Here is an 18,034-nt window from a genome sequence, read left to right on the forward strand (position 1 = left end):
AAACAGGTTTGCACAAAAGCAGGTCTTTCAGAAAGCCATCAGATTGTCATTGAAAGGTTTCAAAGGGTGCATCCACCACACTCCTTGCTAACCTGCCTCTTGCTGTTAAATTTTTGTTTGTGCCTTATTTCCAGCAAATGTCTTTGTGCTTCTTTCCATGCTCCCCTTACATGCTAATTCTTGGAGAGTCCTGTGTGTAAGGCCTCTTGCGTCTTCAAATTCCTCCACAAAACCCACTTCCACTGTGAAGTCCTTGGACATCAGCTGATTCTGGCTTGAGAGGGGGGCTGTGGGGATTGCCAATGTTTATCTTAAAAAAAACCTTTTCACTATTTCAACTCCTGTCACCAGACAGCCTATGTAACAGCCTGGCTATACCTTATCCTCTATCACCCCATTCCATTCCACAATTACAGCTAAAATGTCTAGCACTCCAGAGTTAGAAAATGTCAGATTTAAGGTGATTTGTGCAACCTTAATATAGCCCCCTTGTGTATTAAGATAGTCTTTAACTGAGTGATCATATATGATGGTTTCCTCAGGATCCCTGCCTCAGAGTGGATTTCTCTCTGTTTTCCTCATTCAATGTGTGGTCCCAAATTTGCAACATAGTATTTGACAAAACTGACAAATGACCAACCTGGCATGCCCAAGGCCTAAGTTTTCAGCATACTCAGCTGTTTGGAGTAGGGATGTAAGCGACTAATTGACTAGTCCACTAGTCAGTTCCCCCTCCTTGCTGGAAGAGGAGGGGGTGCTGGAGGGAGCTGGCTTAAAAGCCGGTTCCCCCTGCTCCAGCTATGTGGGAGAGGGCAGAGGCGCAGCTGCGGCCAACTCTGAAAAATACAAGTGTCCCTGCTGGGGCTCTTGTACATTTCAAAGCAGAAGAGCCCTGCTGGCCCTGGGCTCTACACAGCAGTCCACTGGGGCTCCTGTTCATTTCAAAGGCAGAATGCAAAAGTCCTTACTGACTAATTGCATAGTCGATGGAAATCCCATCCACTACTCAATTAGTTAATTGAAATGTAACATCCCTAGTTGAGAGTGCTCTGCTCTTCTGCAAATCCGACTCCAGGTGATTCATGAGATCCAGTACCGCTGAGGACCCCAAGGAGCACACTTTGGTACAAAGCAGAGGAGATTGCAGAAGCCCTCATCTTCAATATGAAGGCGAGGCCCATAGAGACTCCAGTCCCAAAGGAAGTTCCACCTTGATCTCAGTGGGAGGGAGGCATGGTCACAGACCATATTTGGCTACACATGACCACCTACATGAAATAAATGCTCTGGCTTTAGCCAGGCCTGTTCCAGACTGAAGTGGAAGGTTTAACCCAAACAAGCTGCCCAGGCAGGCAGTGGACTTTCAAAAGCAGCCAACCCTGCAGGATAATCAAACTGAAGAGCAGGCAAACAACAGTGAACAGCGGTATCCCAAGTGGGCCAGGAATGGGAGCAGGCAGGCTGGTGTTGTGATGCATGGGAGGCATCCTGTGTCTATATAACCTGTGAAAATAATTCTTGATGCAAGCACTTCACACAGCAAAGTGGAATGTAGTGAAGGGGGGAAGACTCTATCTGGGCTAAGTATAGCGGAGTGATACAAAGATCTTACTGCTTTGGCTAATTTCTGCTTCAGTCTCTCAAGTGGATCTGTAAAGGCAGCCCCATCGGCTAACTGGGCTCCAGACAGGTACAAAGAGTCTGTTCATGTGGACTCAGTTATAAGACTGGGGCTTTAAGTTGCCTTTACACTAGATTTCATGCACTAGATTTCATAAGCAGTCATAAGAAAGGAGGGAAGGTCTTCTCGGGGATCAATATCTGGTTGAAACTAAGGATGTAAAATTCCATTTAAGATGTTACCTGATTAAATGTGCATTGTGCCACATAGTACCGTGGGAGGCTTCAAGGGGTAGGCTCAGCCGGGCTGGAGCAGCTCCCCATCATGGCCTGCTGCGACGGGGTCGGGCAGGTTCCACCATACTACATCATGGGCTGGGGGGCTGCTCCAGTCAGGCCAGCTGCTAGTTAGCCAGTTACCCCGGAAAGCATGCCGGTAAAGCAATGCTCACTGGGTACCCAGTTACCCCTTTGCATTCCTAGATGAAATATGGAAAAACAAAGGCTGGGAATAAATGGTCAGTTTTCACACTGGAGAGAGGTAACTAGTGGTATCCCACACTGCCTGGTTGTGACGACACGTCGGGATTTTCCCATCTCCTGCACCCCCGAAATGGCATGAACAGACTTCACCAGCCAGTAGAATGGAGGTTGTTTATTGTTCCTTCAGCACAGCGCAGCACAGATGTAATCTGGTTACAGGAACTGGGGCTAAGAGGCCTCAGTGCCCCCCCTTGAGATAGGGGAGTCCCAGCCCCCTCCCCAGCTCCTTCTTCCCTGCCTTCCAGCCAGGAACTAACTCCCCCTCTCCAAGCCCTGCCCCCAGCCAGGGCAGCATCCCACCTCCCTTTGTTTCTCCCCATGGGGGGCCGCAGGTCAGACAGGTTTTTGAGTCACCTTTGCATAATAAGGTTTTCCCTGCTGGGTCTTGCTCCAGACAGCAGAGGTCACCACAGCCCAGCAAGTACCCCCACTACGTTACACTGGGGACCAAGGCTGTTAAGTATATTCATAAAAGAGCCAAGAAAAGGACTAAATAGTGAGGTGGAAAAATTTGCAGATAATACAAAATTACTCAAGAGTGTTAAATCCAAAGCAGACTGCAAAGAGTTGCAAAAGGAGCTCACTAAACTGGGTGATTGGGCAACAAAAGGACAGATAAAATTGAATGTTGATAAGTGCAAAGTAATGCATGTTGGAAAACAATCCCAACTGTACAGACAAAAGGATGGAGCCTAAATTAGCTGTTACCACTCAAGAGAAAGATCTTGGCATCATTGTGGAGAGTTCTCTGAAAACACTGAGCTGTGGCACTCACAAAAGCAAATAGAAGGTTGGAAATCATTCGGAAAGTGGTAGAGAATTAGACAGAAAATATCCTAATGCCACTATATAAATCAATGATACGCCCACAGCTTGAGTGCCACATGCAGTTCCGGTCGTCCCATCTCAACAAAAGAGATATTGGAATCGGAAAAGGCACAGAGAAAGGCAACAAAAATGATTAGGGGTCTGGAACAGCTTCCGTCTGAGGAGAGACTGAAAAGACTGGAAGTTGGACAGGAGACGACTAAGGGGCGGGATATAATCGAGGGCTATAAAATCGTGACGGGTGTGGAGAAAGCGAATAAAGAAATATAATTTACTCCTTCCCATAGCACAAGAATCAGGTGTCACCCAATGAAATCAATGGACATCTGGTTTAAAACAAACATCAGGAACTTCTCCTTCAACACAGAGTGAGCCCCTGGCACCTTTGCCAGAGGATGCTGTGAAGGCCAAGACTCTAGCACAATTAAAAAAAGCATTAGATAAGTTCAGGAGGACAGGTCCAGCATGGTCAGGCATGTCAAACTCGAAGCCCACTGAGGACAGCATAAACAAAAACTGACAGCTTCCAGGGCCACCAAAGACAATGTCCTTCTATCGGAAAGTCGTAATTATTTATTATAGATTATGTTTTAGCTATATTTTTTCAGGTCTTCTTTGAATATAATACAATAATTTGATGTGTAAAATTGTTGTTATTTGCATCCATGAAGACTTTGAGTTTAAGGTGCTTCAGCCCCCCTCCCCCCCGCTCTAATCCAATCCTCCCACTTCTCCCCCAGAGCCAGGCACCCCCATACCACCGTCATAACCCAATGCCCCTCTGCTCCCCCAGAGCCAGGCACCCCCATACCACCGTTATAACCCAACGCCCCTCTGCTCCCTCAGAGCCAGGAACTCCCAGCAACCCCCCCCCCCTCCGCTCTAACCCAATTCCCCCACTTCTCCCCCAGAGCCAGGCACCCACATACCACCGTTATAACCCAATGCCCCTCTGCTCCCCCAGAGCCATGCATTCCCAGCCCCCCCGCTCTAATCCAATCCCCCCACTTCTCCCCCAGAGCCAGGCACCCCCATATCACTGTTATAACCCAATGCCCCTCTGCTCCCCCAGAGCCAGGAACTCCCAGCCCCCCCGCTCTAACCCAATTCCCCCACTTCTCCCCCGGAGCCAGGCACTCCCAGTCCCTCCCCACCCCTTGCTCTAACCTAATGCCTGGGTCCTGGAGCTGCCGCCACCACACACTTCTCCCTCCCTGCGCTGTGACGCATGCGCAGAGCAGCCAGCCATGAGCAATCCAGGTGTGCGGCTCAGAACCAGCAAGAGCCACCGCATTTCTCTACTGAAAGAGCTGCACGAGAGCCACGAGTTGGCCACCCCTGCTATAAACAATGTAACCGGGTGGGCTGCCCTTAGATAATTTATAAAGATGTAGTCGCGGGCCACGAAAAAAATGTGATCGGGCTGCATGTGGCCCACGGGCTACATGTTTGACATGAGCCTGCTGTCTGTGAAGACTAGGAAAGCATCCTCAGGTAACAGCGCTGCTACATGAGGAAAGTAAGAAGTGGAAGCTCTCCTTCCTGACAAATTAGAAGTCCTGGAGAACATAAGAACGGTCATATGGGATCAGATCAAAAGCTCACCTAGCCCAGTATCCTCTCTACCAACAGTGGCCAATGCCAAGTGCCCCAGAGGGAGTGAACAGAAAAAGTAAACATCAAGTTTACTGTCATCCATTTCCAGCTTCTGAAAGGCTAGGGACAACTGTGTGGCTAACAAGTATTGATGGACCTAACCTCCATGAATTCATCTTGTTCTTTTAAGAACCCTGTTAAAGTCATGGTCTTCACAACATCTTCTGGCAAGGAGTTCCACAGGTTGACTGTGCGCTGTGTGAAGAAGAACTTCCTTTGGTTTGTTTTAACTCTGCTACCTATTAATTTCATTTGGTGACCTCCTTAGTTCTTATGTTATGGGAACAAGTAAATAACTTTTCCTTATTCACTTTCTCCATACCTCTCATGATTTTATAGACCTCTATCATATCCCCCCTCAGTCTTCTCTTTTCCAAGATGAAAAGTCCCAGTCTTTTTATCTCTCCTTATATTATAGCACCCATTCCAAACCCACTAATCATTTTTGCTACCCTTTTCTGAACTTTCTCCAATGCTAAGATATCTTTATTGAGATGCGAAGACCATATCCGTATGCAGTATTCAAGTCCATGGGCGTACCATGGATTTATACAGAGACAATAAAATAATCTCTGTCTTATTCTCTATCCCTTTTTACATGATTCCTAACATTCTTTTTTTCTTTTTTGACTGCTGCTGCACATTGAGTGGATATTTTCAGTGAACTATCCACAATGACTCCAAAGATCTCTCTTGAGCGGTTATAGCTAAATAAGTCTCCATTGTTTCAGAAGTATAGTTGGGATTATTTTTTCCAATTTGCATTTATCGACATTAAAATTCATTTTCCATTTTGTTGTCCAATCAGCAATCTTCTCAGTCTAATTTGTCTTAATTAGCTTGAGCAGTTTAGTAGTATCTGCAAATTTTGCTACCTCACTATTTATCCCTTTCTCCAGATCATATATAAATATGTTGAACAGGATTGGTCCCAATATGTACTCTTGGGGGACTCACTACAGGTTGAATCTCTCTAATCCAGAAATTGCCGTCATCCAGAATGATTTTAGTTGGATGGTTGTTCACGTCTCATGGGTGTGGCCAAGTTTCCTGCAACCCATAAAGTTTGTTTACAGCCACCAGTCCTAGTTCTCAGTGTTCTGTGCTGTTATTTAGCTCTAATTTTACCCCTAAATATCCTCTATCAGCACAATAATCAGTGGATGTGTTGGCAATGCTGCTAGACAATATTGACCTCCCATGATCCAGAAAATTCTCTTGTTTGGAACCAGTCAGGTCCTGAGGATTCTAGACTACAGAGGTTCAACCTGTAGCAGCTTCTAAACCAAAATTCAATCCAGAAGTTGCATTTACTGGACACTTTCTTCCAGGAATATACAGTTACTGCTGTGCTGCTGCAGGCTGTGACTTGTGTTTCAATGCTAACAGAAGTACAGAAGGCCCCCGCTTTACAACAGCCTGATTTATGGCCCCCTATACTAACAACCTTTTCCGTAAGTGCAGAAGGGGACGAAATCCCCCGACTTACGTCCTAAGCACCGCATTTACGACGGCATACGACTCCTGTTGTAAACGTGGGCTTGAGTTACGACACCCCCGACTTGCGACGCTATTCCCGGAGCCGATCGCATCGCAAGTTGGAGGCAGCCTGTACCCCTTGTTGTGTCCTTTGGGCACACCGTGCTTGGCCTGCTTGCTTATTCAGAATCAAAGCCTTGCACATAGAATCTGCTTTGAAGACTAACCAGTATATTTGCTGTTTACAGCTGATGCAGTTTGCCAGAAGAAACTATGAAATTGTTAATCCAGAGCTGCAAAAATTTACAAGACACTAAGACCCAGACTGTGAGCACTAACAACCAGAAGCTAGAACATAGATAAGGGAAGCTAGTGCAAAAGATAAGGTACTCCAAGTGCCCACCTGGTCCATCATGTAGTCTCTGTGATCTTGCCACTGTATTGAGAAAAGCTGCTGCAGTTTAATAAGAATAAAATTAGGGTATTCCTTACTTACAAACTATAAGGTAATGGATGGACCCAGATATCAACACATGTATACATTCTGACAGTGCCTAGCCATTGTGTGTCTAGGGCCAACAACATCATCCCTAACATGTATCAGTTGTGCCCTGCTACCAAGTGAAACTGATTCCCATGACCCCCTCGGAGTCTGCCTCACGCAAATGCTGTGTTGTACCCTTTTCAGAACTTCAGCTACTCCAGGATGGCAATTTGCTGCAGGTCTTTTACAAATTTATTAAAGGGACGTTGTCAACAACCACCAAGAGCGACAATGGGCAGGGAAAGCCAGATGTGTTCTAATTACAGAGAAAGGATGACAAGTGATCAGCTAAGCTCAGTAAGAATAAAAGACCTCTCACTTTAGCATTAAGTTGTAAACAACTGACACTAAAATCTGTTTGCATCTGCCAAGAGAAATCAAGGGAGTATCAGTAGCTCATATGGATCTGTCAAACAGCCAAGGGGAACAGATGTACCAATCCACCCTAATGCACTAATCACATTCTAGGGCGAATCACATTCTTTCATCTAGCGTGAAAGAAGTGTTTTTACTATTAAATTTGTTGCAGGGAACAGAAGCTATTTTCCCCAAAAAACTTTTGTTAACTCTTTTGGAGTGCCATTTATATTAAGGATGTTAAAATGCAGGTAACTGTGTAAATGTGTAATTGCTGAGAAACTCAGTGGTTACACAGTTACATGCACCTGCAGCCAGCTCCCCGGGAGCAGGTGAATGCTCCTGCAGGTAGCTCCTGCCTGCAGTCCTTCTCCCAGGGAGCTGGCTGCTGGCCCTGTGCTGCTGCCTCTGGTGCAGTGGAAACAGCATGGGGTGGTAGCCAGCTCCATGGGAGTGGGGCAGGAGCCTGTGTGAAACCATGAATGTTAACCGATAATCCCAGACTTAATCAGTTACCCATTTATATGGTTATATGTTCACATTTCTAATTATACTAGCCCCTCCTACTAGTGTACTAACACCACTGCGACGTTTTACTTCTATAAAGTCACTTGTTATTTGAGCCTCTCAAAGTCCTTTACAGGCTGAGCCTCACAATAAGCGTGGAAGTGTTCTCTAAATTTTACAAACAAATTGAAGCAGCGGGAGTGCATTAGTGGCAAAGTCACGAATAGAACTTAGGTCTCTTAATTCTTGGTCCTGTGACTAGACCACCCTGTCTCCTATTTCCAGTAACTCTCTCACTCTTCTGGAAAGAAATTCTACCTCTGGCATCCAGATCTTTGAGATAATACTCTCCGGTCCTTTTGTGGGCAAAGGGAAAACCTAGTTCTTGAAAAGCCCCTTTTTGGTTGAACTGGAAGCAGTTTCAACTTCTTCAGGAGGTTCAATGCAGCTCTGGAAGGATGCTTCATTGCAGTCTAGTTAGCTTTTAGGTCTGCTGACAATGGGGAAATTGCTGGTGCAATTACACGGACTGGAAATTTTGTAAATCTTTCCTCATTTGGGCAATTGGGAATTTGCCATTCTAGTCTATGAGGTCCTTACATGTCACTTGGGTACGTCTAGACTACATGCCTCTGGCGACAGAGGCATGTAGATTAGGCTACCAGGCATAGAAAAATGAAACGGCGATTTAAATAATCGCCGCTTCATTTAAATTTACATGGCTGCCGCACTGAGCCCATCAGCTGTTTGTGGGCTCAGCGCACTAGTCTGGACGTGCGGGGGTCGACATCAAAGGCATTTGTCGACCTCCCAGGTATGCCTCCTGGGATGAGGCATGTAAATTTAAATGAAGCGGCGATTATTTAAATTGCTGCTTCATTTTCCTATGCCGGGTAGTCTAATCTACATGCCTCTGTCGCCAGAGGCATGTAGTCTAGACGTACCCTTGGTATCTGAGGTTATGTGGAAGCTTTGGGATGCCTGTATTCCTATATGAAAATAAACCCGCCATCCCTTTTCTGGCAAGCCAGCTATCATATGAGCAAGTCTGCTCATCACATCAATACCTGCCACTAGAGGTATGTCCCAAGCTGCTTTTAAACTCACCAAGCCTCCATCTCTGATATGCAGCCATGTTTTCTAGATTCACTCTCCCTTATATCAGCCTTTCACAAAGGCAAACACACAGGCGGTTGGTACAGTAGCAGCTCCTTCAAAGAGCTAGCCCATCTTCTAGACACTATCTCTTTTTGAGAATATATTAAATTGACACACTTCAACCTTCCATCATTATAGAGCCATGTATTCTCCAAACCTATCAATCTGGTATTCTCATTTCAAAGAGTGGAAATTTTCATCAAAATCAGTGAAGTCATGAAATGAGGTTACAGCACACGTTATTTTATTCTAAAGTAAAGAATCTCACTAAAATGGCTATCTTCCTAAATCCCTCCAGACCTCTCACCCTGAGACAGTCTCAGAACAGATCCTGGCAGGGTACAAGACATACTTTAAATTTTCAGGGTGTCTCTTCTTTTGCACCTTACCACTGTTACTTGGACAAAATCAATTTCCTTATGTTCTGGATCTTCTCTATGGCCCTTTTTAATTATAGCCAGTGCACTGGCTGTTCCTTAACCAACTGATACTTCAGAAGTTCTCCAGAGCCACACTGTAGGAATGAGAGCCATGTGACAAACAGCATTCACCGCAGCTCATTTGATTGCCTCTCTTGCCTTCTGACCAGTACAGTGCATCCCTTCGGACAACTTCAAACAAGCCAATCCCCTAAGCAGCTTCAAACAGTCACCATCTTTCCTAGTCTGCCATTAAGATGTTCCCTTCTTTTCTCCAAAATGCAGGTGAGTTTCCTTCACCCACAGCCTGCTCCCTGATAACAGCTCAGCACAAGCAATATGCAGTTCAAAACTAGTAACAGACTTAAGTTCTGATATGTTATGATCTGATAAGATTGGAAAGGGGAACTGCACACTCTTGGAAAAGGAGGAGTTCTGGAAGCAAACAGCACTAGCTTCCAGTCCTCGAAGGCCCTGAGAGATCGGAATTGAAAATCAAGACACATCTGTAACAAAGGGTTACTTCAGGCAGATGGTTCCTATTTTAATTACAATTTCCCCCTGCTTCCAATCCTTGTACATGAGTCATGATAGTTCAGGTACCTGACCTGATAAAAGAAACAGCCCCAATATATATTTGAAAGAATTCTAAAATGTTCTGGAATCATTTTTCTGTAAACTTGTGGCCTATGCAGAGTACATGACGTGGGGCTGTAGGGAAGATTTTTACTGGCTGGGATGACCCGCAGAACTCAGATTATAACTGAAATATCTGGTCAAAAGGTAAAAGGTATCACCTCCATCTCACCACCACTGCCATTAACCATCTTCCTCATGTGGCGGGAAAGATTTTCTCTGAAGTCTTAAAATGACAGCATACAGCAACACAGAAGACACCTCATTAATCAAAGCTCAGGGCCAATGGGAACGGAACGCTACAGAACTGAAGAAGGTTTAGACCCATTTAATTCAGAGTTCAATAATATAAGTTGTAATACTTCACACTTCCCATAAGAGAGCATCTTGATCCCTATTTTTATAGCTGAGGACACTGTCACACAGACAGGTTAATTGACCAAGGTCAGAGTCAGTGGCATCAATGGGAACCCACAGATCTGAATTCCCAATCCTGTAACTTACGTGTTATACCGTACTGCCCTCTGAAATGCTGCTGGGAACTTTTTGCTAGGGAGGGGTTCATTTCCAATGAACCCCTAACCTGCTCGATTCAGCAATGGTTAGTATCACAGAATGGTACATAGTTAATAGCAAAAAGCAATTTTAAGGTTACTTTATATTAAAAGGTGGTGATTGTCAAAAATGCAGGGCATGACTGAGATGCCATAATGATTATTAATGTTGATAAAAGATAGGCTCAGTTTAAAGTTACACAGAAAGGGGGAATAACCTTTGGGAACATTCGTCCACATTCCCATCGTTAGATAAAATGAAGAAAGGTAACCACTATGATGAATCCATCAAGAAGGACAAAGACAGATCTCACTGGCAATTCAGTCCACATCAAAGTCATGCAACCTCTAAGAATGCTTTGGTCTAGTCAATTTCTCCTTTACTTACATTTCATCTTAACGTTATTCTATGCCATTCAAACACTATATAGAGTAAGACAGTGTTTGGATAATAACCAATAGTGCTGCCGCCGCATGCTAGTACTATTGGCTAGTGATGGCTAGATTGCTGGGCTCAACAGGTAGTGATCAACAGCTTCATGTCTAATTGTCATAAGTATCAAGTGGAGTGCCCAAAGGGTCAGTTCTGGGGCTAGTTTTGTTCAATGGCTTTATTAATGACCTGGATGAGGGGATGGATTGTGCCCTCAGGAAGTTTGCAGATGACACTAATCTAGAGGGAGAAGTAACTATGCTGGAGGATAGGGCTAGGGTCCAGAGTGACCTGGACAAACTGGAGGATTGGGCCCAAAGAAATCTGATGAAATTCAACAGGGATGAATACAGAGTCCTGCACTTGGGAGGGAAGAATCCCAGGCTGGGGACCAACTGCCTAAGCAACATTTTTGCAGAAAAGGACCTGAGGATTAGTGGAGGAGAGTCAACAGTGTGCCCCCTTGTAGCCAAAAAGGCTAATAGCATATTGGAGTGCATTAGTAGGAGCATGGCCTTAGTAGGGATCCCCTTTATTCTGCTCTGGTGAGGCCACATCTGGAGTACTGCATCCAATTCTGGGGCTCCCATTACAGAAAGGATGTGGACACACTGGAGAGAGTCCAGTGGAGGGCAACCAAAATGACTAAGGGGCTGGAGCTCATTATTTATGAGGAGAGGCTGAGGGATTAGAGCTTAATTAGTCTACAGAGAAGAGTGAGGGGGGACTGAGAGCAGCCTTCAACTACCTGAAGGGTGGGTTCCAAAGAGGATGGGGAGAGGCTGTTCTCAGGTGGTAACAGATGATAGAGGAGCAATGGTCTCAAGTTCCTGAGGGGGGGAGGGGCTAGGTTGGTTATTAGGAAAAAGTTTCCCTAGGAGGGTGGTGAAGCGCTGGGCTGGGTTCCCTAGGGAGGTGGTGGAATCTCCATCCCTAGAGGTGTTTAAGGCCCAGCGTGACAAACCCCTGGCTGGGAAGATTTACTTGGGGTTGGTCCTGCTTTTAGCAGGTGGATGGACTCAATGACCTCCTGAAATCTCTTCCATCCCTACAATTCTATGTTTTACCCACCCTACCCACCTCAGAACAGTGATGTACATTATATCAAGCATATTAACCAATACTTGCTCTTAGTGAACTGGAGGTCTCATTTCCTTGACACACTTTAAGTGAGTTTCTTGCATTTTATCCACTTTAAACAGTAAATACACGTTAACATGGTGAGAGGAAGGAATGCTCAGTGGTTAGGACTAGCCCGGCTCTGTATGTGAGACTGGGGGCAGGTCACTTAGTCTCCACAGGCTTAGTTCCCCATGTACAAATTGGCACTTTCCTATTTCACTGACCTGTGGTTGTGAGAGCAAATACGGTCCAGGTGCTCAGATATTAAGACTATTCCTTTTGGAAACCTCGATCCATAACCCGTTCTATAAAACAGAGGTGACTGCTATAGGTCATGCCTTAAAGGGCTGTCTTGGATAGATTTAACAAAAAGTTGCATTTTTAAATACAAAACCATTGCCTCAAAGTTAATCTATTCCCTAAAAAGGAAAAACAAGTTGGGCTTACCAGGGCTCTACTGTGACCATCAAAGCGCTATTTGGGCTAAAATAAAATGCAAGGGAACTCAATTTCCAGAGTTCAGTGGAGCCAAGCAACTAGAATGAGAGCAACTGTTGAGTCTTACCCTCTCCAAATCACATAGGAGTGTTTGCCTTTCAATACTCCTCTGACATTGCTGTCAAGTCTTTTATTACTGTATCAATCATAGTGATGGAAAGCTCAGTACTAGACACCTGCATTTGAAGCATGCAGATAAAGATAAATACATCTGCTAGGTTTAAATTAAGCTTTCCACGTGAGCCCCCCCACGTTACTGCCTAGGAGGAACAAGAGACACGCCAACGCCACAAAGCATCAGTCACAGAGTATAAGGGAATACCAGATCATACAGTCTGACCTGCCCTCTTGTATATTTCAGGTCACTAACCATTGCACAGCACCTACACACAAAACCCAACAAGGAACAGCAGAGCAGAGTATTACAGCCCTCAAGAGGCTAAGGTGTTGAGTGCCAGAGGCAAAGAATGGGAGGGAGCAAGGTGCACCTATCCCGAGGGCGCCCTGCAATGTCAGACCTACACAGAGGATGTCCACAAGTAGAGGAGAAAAGCGAAGGTGATCTTTCACTTGGGGTCTCCCACATGTGACTCTGTTTTCAGTGGATCTTGTATACCAGTGGTGGGATTGTGGTACCTGCTGAACTCATGGCTAAGGCCTAGGAGTGTTGGCAGGAGTGTTGTGGGAGGGTTTCCCTTGTTGATCAGGTATGTGGCAAACAAATTGCACAGACAGGTAATAATTTGGATTATTTGAGAGAACATAGATCTGAATTAGTGCCTGTGCAGTTAAGCATTAATCCATGGTCACAGTTCAGATTGTATGTGGACCCCCCCAAACTTTGAATTTTACTGATGTAATTCATAAATGCTAGGTATATCAGTAAATCAGTAGGAAGAAGCTGCCACACTGCTCTGAAATGGTGGCCTCTCTAGACTAGCATCCTGTCTTCAACAATGGATGAGTTTGCTTCCCCCTGATCCTCAGCAGACTGGCTTATAACTTGATACATTGATTTTTACATTCCTTACATTACATACAATTAGAAATACTTGGAACTGAAGATGTTCTTAGTATCAATGTGTTTGTTTACTCTTTGTCTGAATCTTAAATTCCTACCCTTATTGTTAGCTAGTGACAATAAATGCCACAGGTTGTGTAAAAAACTATTTCCTTTTTCCATTTTTAAATGTGTTGCCTCTCAGTTTCATTGAATGTCTAGTGACTCTTGTACTACAAGGATAAATAGGAGCAGCTGATTTACCTTTGGTTTACCCTCATCTCACCTCTTATGTATCTACGCTATAAACTATATTGTCTTAATCTTTTCACTCTCCCAGTACCTGGGAAACCTTTCTTGCTTGTATTCATTTTTCCCGCTTGTCTCTCAATGCCTTCTATTTCTCTAGTATCCTCTTTTTAAGGTGGGCAACCTGAACTGAACACAATATTCAAAATTAGGATATGATGTTAACGTACATAATTACTTTATCACATTTTCATTATTGTTCTCTTATTCCTTATGCATGCTAATATGGTATGCTTTTTTGCACTCTTACTTTGTAAAATTTAAAATATTTGCTCACAACAGTACAATGATGCCCAATTATTTTTCCCGAGTGACTGGCTCTCAGCTCCTAGTGACGAGCATGGCACAGCAGAGGATGAATAACACATTCTGTGTTGGAGACACCATACCAACAAATTAGGAAAGGTCACAGTTTAGACCTACAATCCTTCGAAAATAATTGTGTTAATCGATCATATTCTGTCATCTGTTATATGTTACATTCCATGATTCTGAGCTCATATTAAAATTCAGTAATGTTGGACCTATGCACCATCGGTATAATAGATACATTTTGCTCATGCATTTAATCAAAATAATATGATGAGCTATATATATCTCCATAGCAACTCTCTCTAGTATCTGGGTACTGAATTAGTAACAGACCTTCAAGCTACTTGTTGCTGTATTAACCTGAGATGTTTTAGTGAGGTCAGTAGGTGTGTACAAGCACAATGGCAAAGCAAATGTCATGTCCATTTGAAGCGTTGATACAGATCAATTACATTTTGAAAGGCAGACACTGCAATTGCATGTAGCGTGTGCGTGTACAGTATAATACGCATGGATCACTGGTGTTATGCTGGGAATTTCAGGATTGAGATCAGAACAAAAAAGTGTATTTTTGGGTAGAAGTCTATGCAGTGGCATAGAAGTTCATATGGCATTTTCCTTAATCTAGTCTGCTGGTGATTTACTTGGCAAAGCACTAAACACCTAATCTGACATTAAGAAGCCAACGCTAATGCCTCACCTAACGAGTGCTGGGCGGCAGGGCAAGGGCCGAACACCGAGCAGGGGCAGGGGCCGCTGTGGCTCTAGGCAGGTCCCTCCCCCAGCAGGGCAGCCCTCAGTGCTCCGGCGCCGGGCCCAGCGCGCGCCGCAGACCCCGGACCCTTGGGCGGGAGCGCGCGGCCGGCTCGGAGCAGGCAGGTGCCGGGGGGGGGTCGATGGAAGAGGGCCCCGCCCAGCCCCCCCGGGCACTGCGAGTGTCTCAGAGCGGGGGGGGGGGTCACGTGGCGGCAGCAGCCCGAGGGTCAAGACTCTGCTTCTATGACAGGCCGGCAGCGCGGAGCGGCCCCCCCGGCCCCCCCGCCAGGGCTGCCCCGCGCGGCCCCTCCCCCCGCTACCTGCCATCCCGGGACCCGCAGCGAGTCACATTGCAGCGAGCGGGCTCAGCCTGACACCGAGCGGACAAAGGGCGCTGCCATGTTGGAGACGGGCGGAAGCGGCGGCGTCTCACCTCCCCCGCCCCCACCGGCTTCCGGCGCAAGCGCAGTTGGAGCGGTGGACTGGGGGGGAGTACGGCCAGCCGACAGCCGCTCTAGCGCATGCGCAGATGTCCCGAAGGCTCAGGGCGGGACACGCGAGCCACGTGGTTTCCCCCGCCCCGCGAGCCCAGAGGCAGCTGAGCCGCCTGCCGCAGCCTCGGGCATCCAGCGCGCGCGGCGCCTCATCAGACTCCGCTGCCTTTCGCTCCAGCAGCGCGCGCCTTTGCAGAGTCGGGGCTGTTCAAAGGGCTGGCAGGACCCCGGTGCCTGGGGGGCTGCTCTTACTCTCACCCCGGGCTGGGGCACCACCTCTCGCACAGCTCGTCAGCTGATAAACCATCCTGTTAGTCTGTGAAGTGCCGCGCTGTCCTGCAGCTCGTTTTACCTCTCAGGACTTGCAATAGAAGGGTGAGGGCTGGGCCCTGCTCCTGGGCTCCGAGGGACACAAGCCCCTTCACACGTTAAGCATCAGGACAGCGATGAGCTGAACTTCCCTGAAAGCATCAGGATACGCTAGGTCTGCCGGGTCATTTTGGCTTTAGCAACAACTGGAGGCTGGCCTGTAGGGTTGCCCAAAACCAAACATCCTTGCCCCACCCCTGTCTGCCCGTCCTCTGATGCCCCGCTCATGCCTTACTCTGTCTTTGAGCGCCTGCCCCTGCTCCCTCTCCCCTCACCTCATTGCTCACTCTCCCCACCCTCACTCACTTGCTCAGAGGGCTGGGATATGGGAGAGGGTGAGGGGTCCAGCTACAGGTGCGAGCTCTTGGGTGGGAATAAAGGATTCAGAGTGCAGGAGGAGGCATGTGGGAGGAGGCTCTCAGCTGGGGCAAGGTGAACTGGCTCAGTTGGCAGGATGAGGGCTCTGGCTGGGAGTTGCAGGCTCTGGGGTGAGGATGAGGATGAAGAGTTTGGGTGCAGGAGGGTGCTTTGAGCTGGAACTGAGGGGCTGGGAGGGTGCAAGAGGGGATCAGGCTGGAGCAGGGGGGTGGGAATTGGGAGGGTGAGAGTGTAGGCTATGTGTAGACTTCCAGGTGCAGGCTGCAATACAAATTCTGGAACCCTTCCACCTCAAAAGACCTGGATCCTGAGGGTTGCATTGCAGGGATCATGCAGAAAGTGCGGGCTATTTGCTCCTCTGCAAAGATCCGTAGAGGTGAACTTTGCAACATGCCAGCTTCTGATCAGAAGATCTTATTTGGACTAAAAACAAACTCTCTTATTGCAACGCCAAACACAAGCTTATCCTTACACTGTTTGGTATTGAAATAAAAGAGATACAGTGGCATTACTGCCATTTTCCTCAGGCTGGATTTGTGTCCTTTGGATGCTGACACTGTAACCTCAAAATAGCAGCAATGCAGCATTGCCGGTCAGGGATGAGAGGAAAGGGGGCAGATGCCCTGGGGCCTGAGGATTTAAAAGGGCCCAGGATTCCAGGGCACTGTCAGCACTACTGCAGCAACAGCCAGAGCCCTGGGTTCTGCTGAGGGCCGGGGGAGGAGCAGTGCGCTCCGGGTGGAGGTGAGAGCTGGCTGGGGGAGGAGCGGTGCGCTCCGGGTGGCGCTGGGGGAGGAGCGGTGCGCTCCGGGTAGCGCTGGGGGAGGAGCGGTGCGCTCCGGGTGGAGGTGAGAGCTGGCTGGGGGAGGAGCGGTGCGCTCCGGGTGGCGCTGGGGGAGGAGCTGAGGGCTGGCTGGGGGAGGAGCGGTGCGCTCCGGGTAGCGCTGGGGGAGGAGCGGTGTGCTCCGGATGGTGCTGGGGGCTGGCTGGGGGAGGAGCAGTGCGCTCCGGGTGGAGGTGAGGGCTGGCTGGGGGAGGAGCGGTGCACTGAGGGCTGGCTGGGGGAGGAGCAGTGCGCTGGGGGCTGGCTGGGGGAGGAGCGGTGCGCTCCAGGTGGCACTGGGGGAGGAACGGTGCGCTCTGGGTGGCGCTGGGGGCTGGCTGGGGGAGGAGTGGTGCGCTCCAGGTGGCATTGGGGGAGGAATGGTGCGCTCTGGGTGGCGCTGGGGGCTGGCTGGGGGAGGAGCGGTGCGCTCCGGGTGGAGGTGAGGGCTGGCTGGGGGAGGAGCGGTGCGCTCCGGGTGGAGGTGAGGGCTGGCTGGGGGAGGAGCGGTGCGCTCTGGGTGGCGCTGGGGGCTGGCTGGGGGAGGAGCGGTGCGCTCCGGGTGGAGGTGAGGGCTGGCTGGGGGAGGAGCGGTGCGCTCCGGGTGGAGGTGAGGGCTGGCTGGGGGAGGAGCGGTGCGCTCCGGGTGGCGCTGGGGGCTGGCTGGGGGAGGAGCTGGGGGTAAGCCGGGACTGAGCTGGGCTGCTGACCAGCCTGCTAAAAAATTCCTGGGGGGTGGAGATGGGAAATGCGTGTAGTCTATAGCATTAACTGAAAAGCTTTTGCTTATCAGTTAATCGACTGCACTCTTACATCCCTGTGTTGAACCCAGTTTTATACACATGAGCAATATGTGCATACATGTTTGCTGGAAGCACATGGTCCTTAGTGTAACATCAGCACTTTCCAATTGTCAGGGGATACATTTAAAGGGGACATTTTTTAAGCTAATCCCCTTTGAGTGTGCGTCCCAGGGACGTATGCCCAGGCAAATCTTAGTGTCAAGATGTGTAACTGCATACCCCAATCTGTGGCCACATGTGGTTCCCGAGTCACCACATAATTAGGGTTGCCAGGTGTCCAGTTTTCTACCAGACAGTCTGGTTTTTGGGCCCTCTGCCCAGTAAAAAAAATCCCCGCCAACCAGCCTCGTTCCACCCGACATGCCCCCCCCCCGACCAGCCCTGTTTCCCGTCGGCCCCGCCCATCTCCCCCGGCCAGCCCCATTGCCCCCCCCAT

The 18,034-nt window shown here is 48.0% G+C and overlaps 1 protein-coding gene across 5 annotated transcripts in view; it reads right to left on the minus strand.

Moving 5' to 3' along the window:
* The window catches only part of ZBTB17 (zinc finger and BTB domain containing 17), a 39,878-nt gene extending 24,671 nt beyond the window's left edge, over positions 1-15,207 (minus strand). The window contains exons 1-2 of one of the 5 annotated variants that reach the window (XM_075906906.1): positions 15,052-15,153; positions 13,698-13,792 (exon numbers count right to left, since the gene is read on the minus strand). In XM_075906906.1, the coding sequence (XP_075763021.1) occupies positions 13,698-13,725 (28 nt within the window). In that variant the 5' untranslated portion in view covers positions 13,726-13,792; positions 15,052-15,153. Of the gene's footprint in view, positions 1-12,080; positions 12,162-13,697; positions 13,793-15,051 lie in introns of those variants that run through there. The other 4 variants (XM_075906907.1, XM_075906905.1, XM_075906908.1 and 1 more) reach the window with 4 other exon arrangements.
* Between the last annotated feature and the right edge of the window lie 2,827 nt (positions 15,208-18,034).

This window comes from Pelodiscus sinensis, chromosome 23 (genome assembly GCF_049634645.1).
Source record: "Pelodiscus sinensis isolate JC-2024 chromosome 23, ASM4963464v1, whole genome shotgun sequence".
Lineage (NCBI taxonomy): Eukaryota > Metazoa > Chordata > Testudines > Trionychidae > Pelodiscus > Pelodiscus sinensis.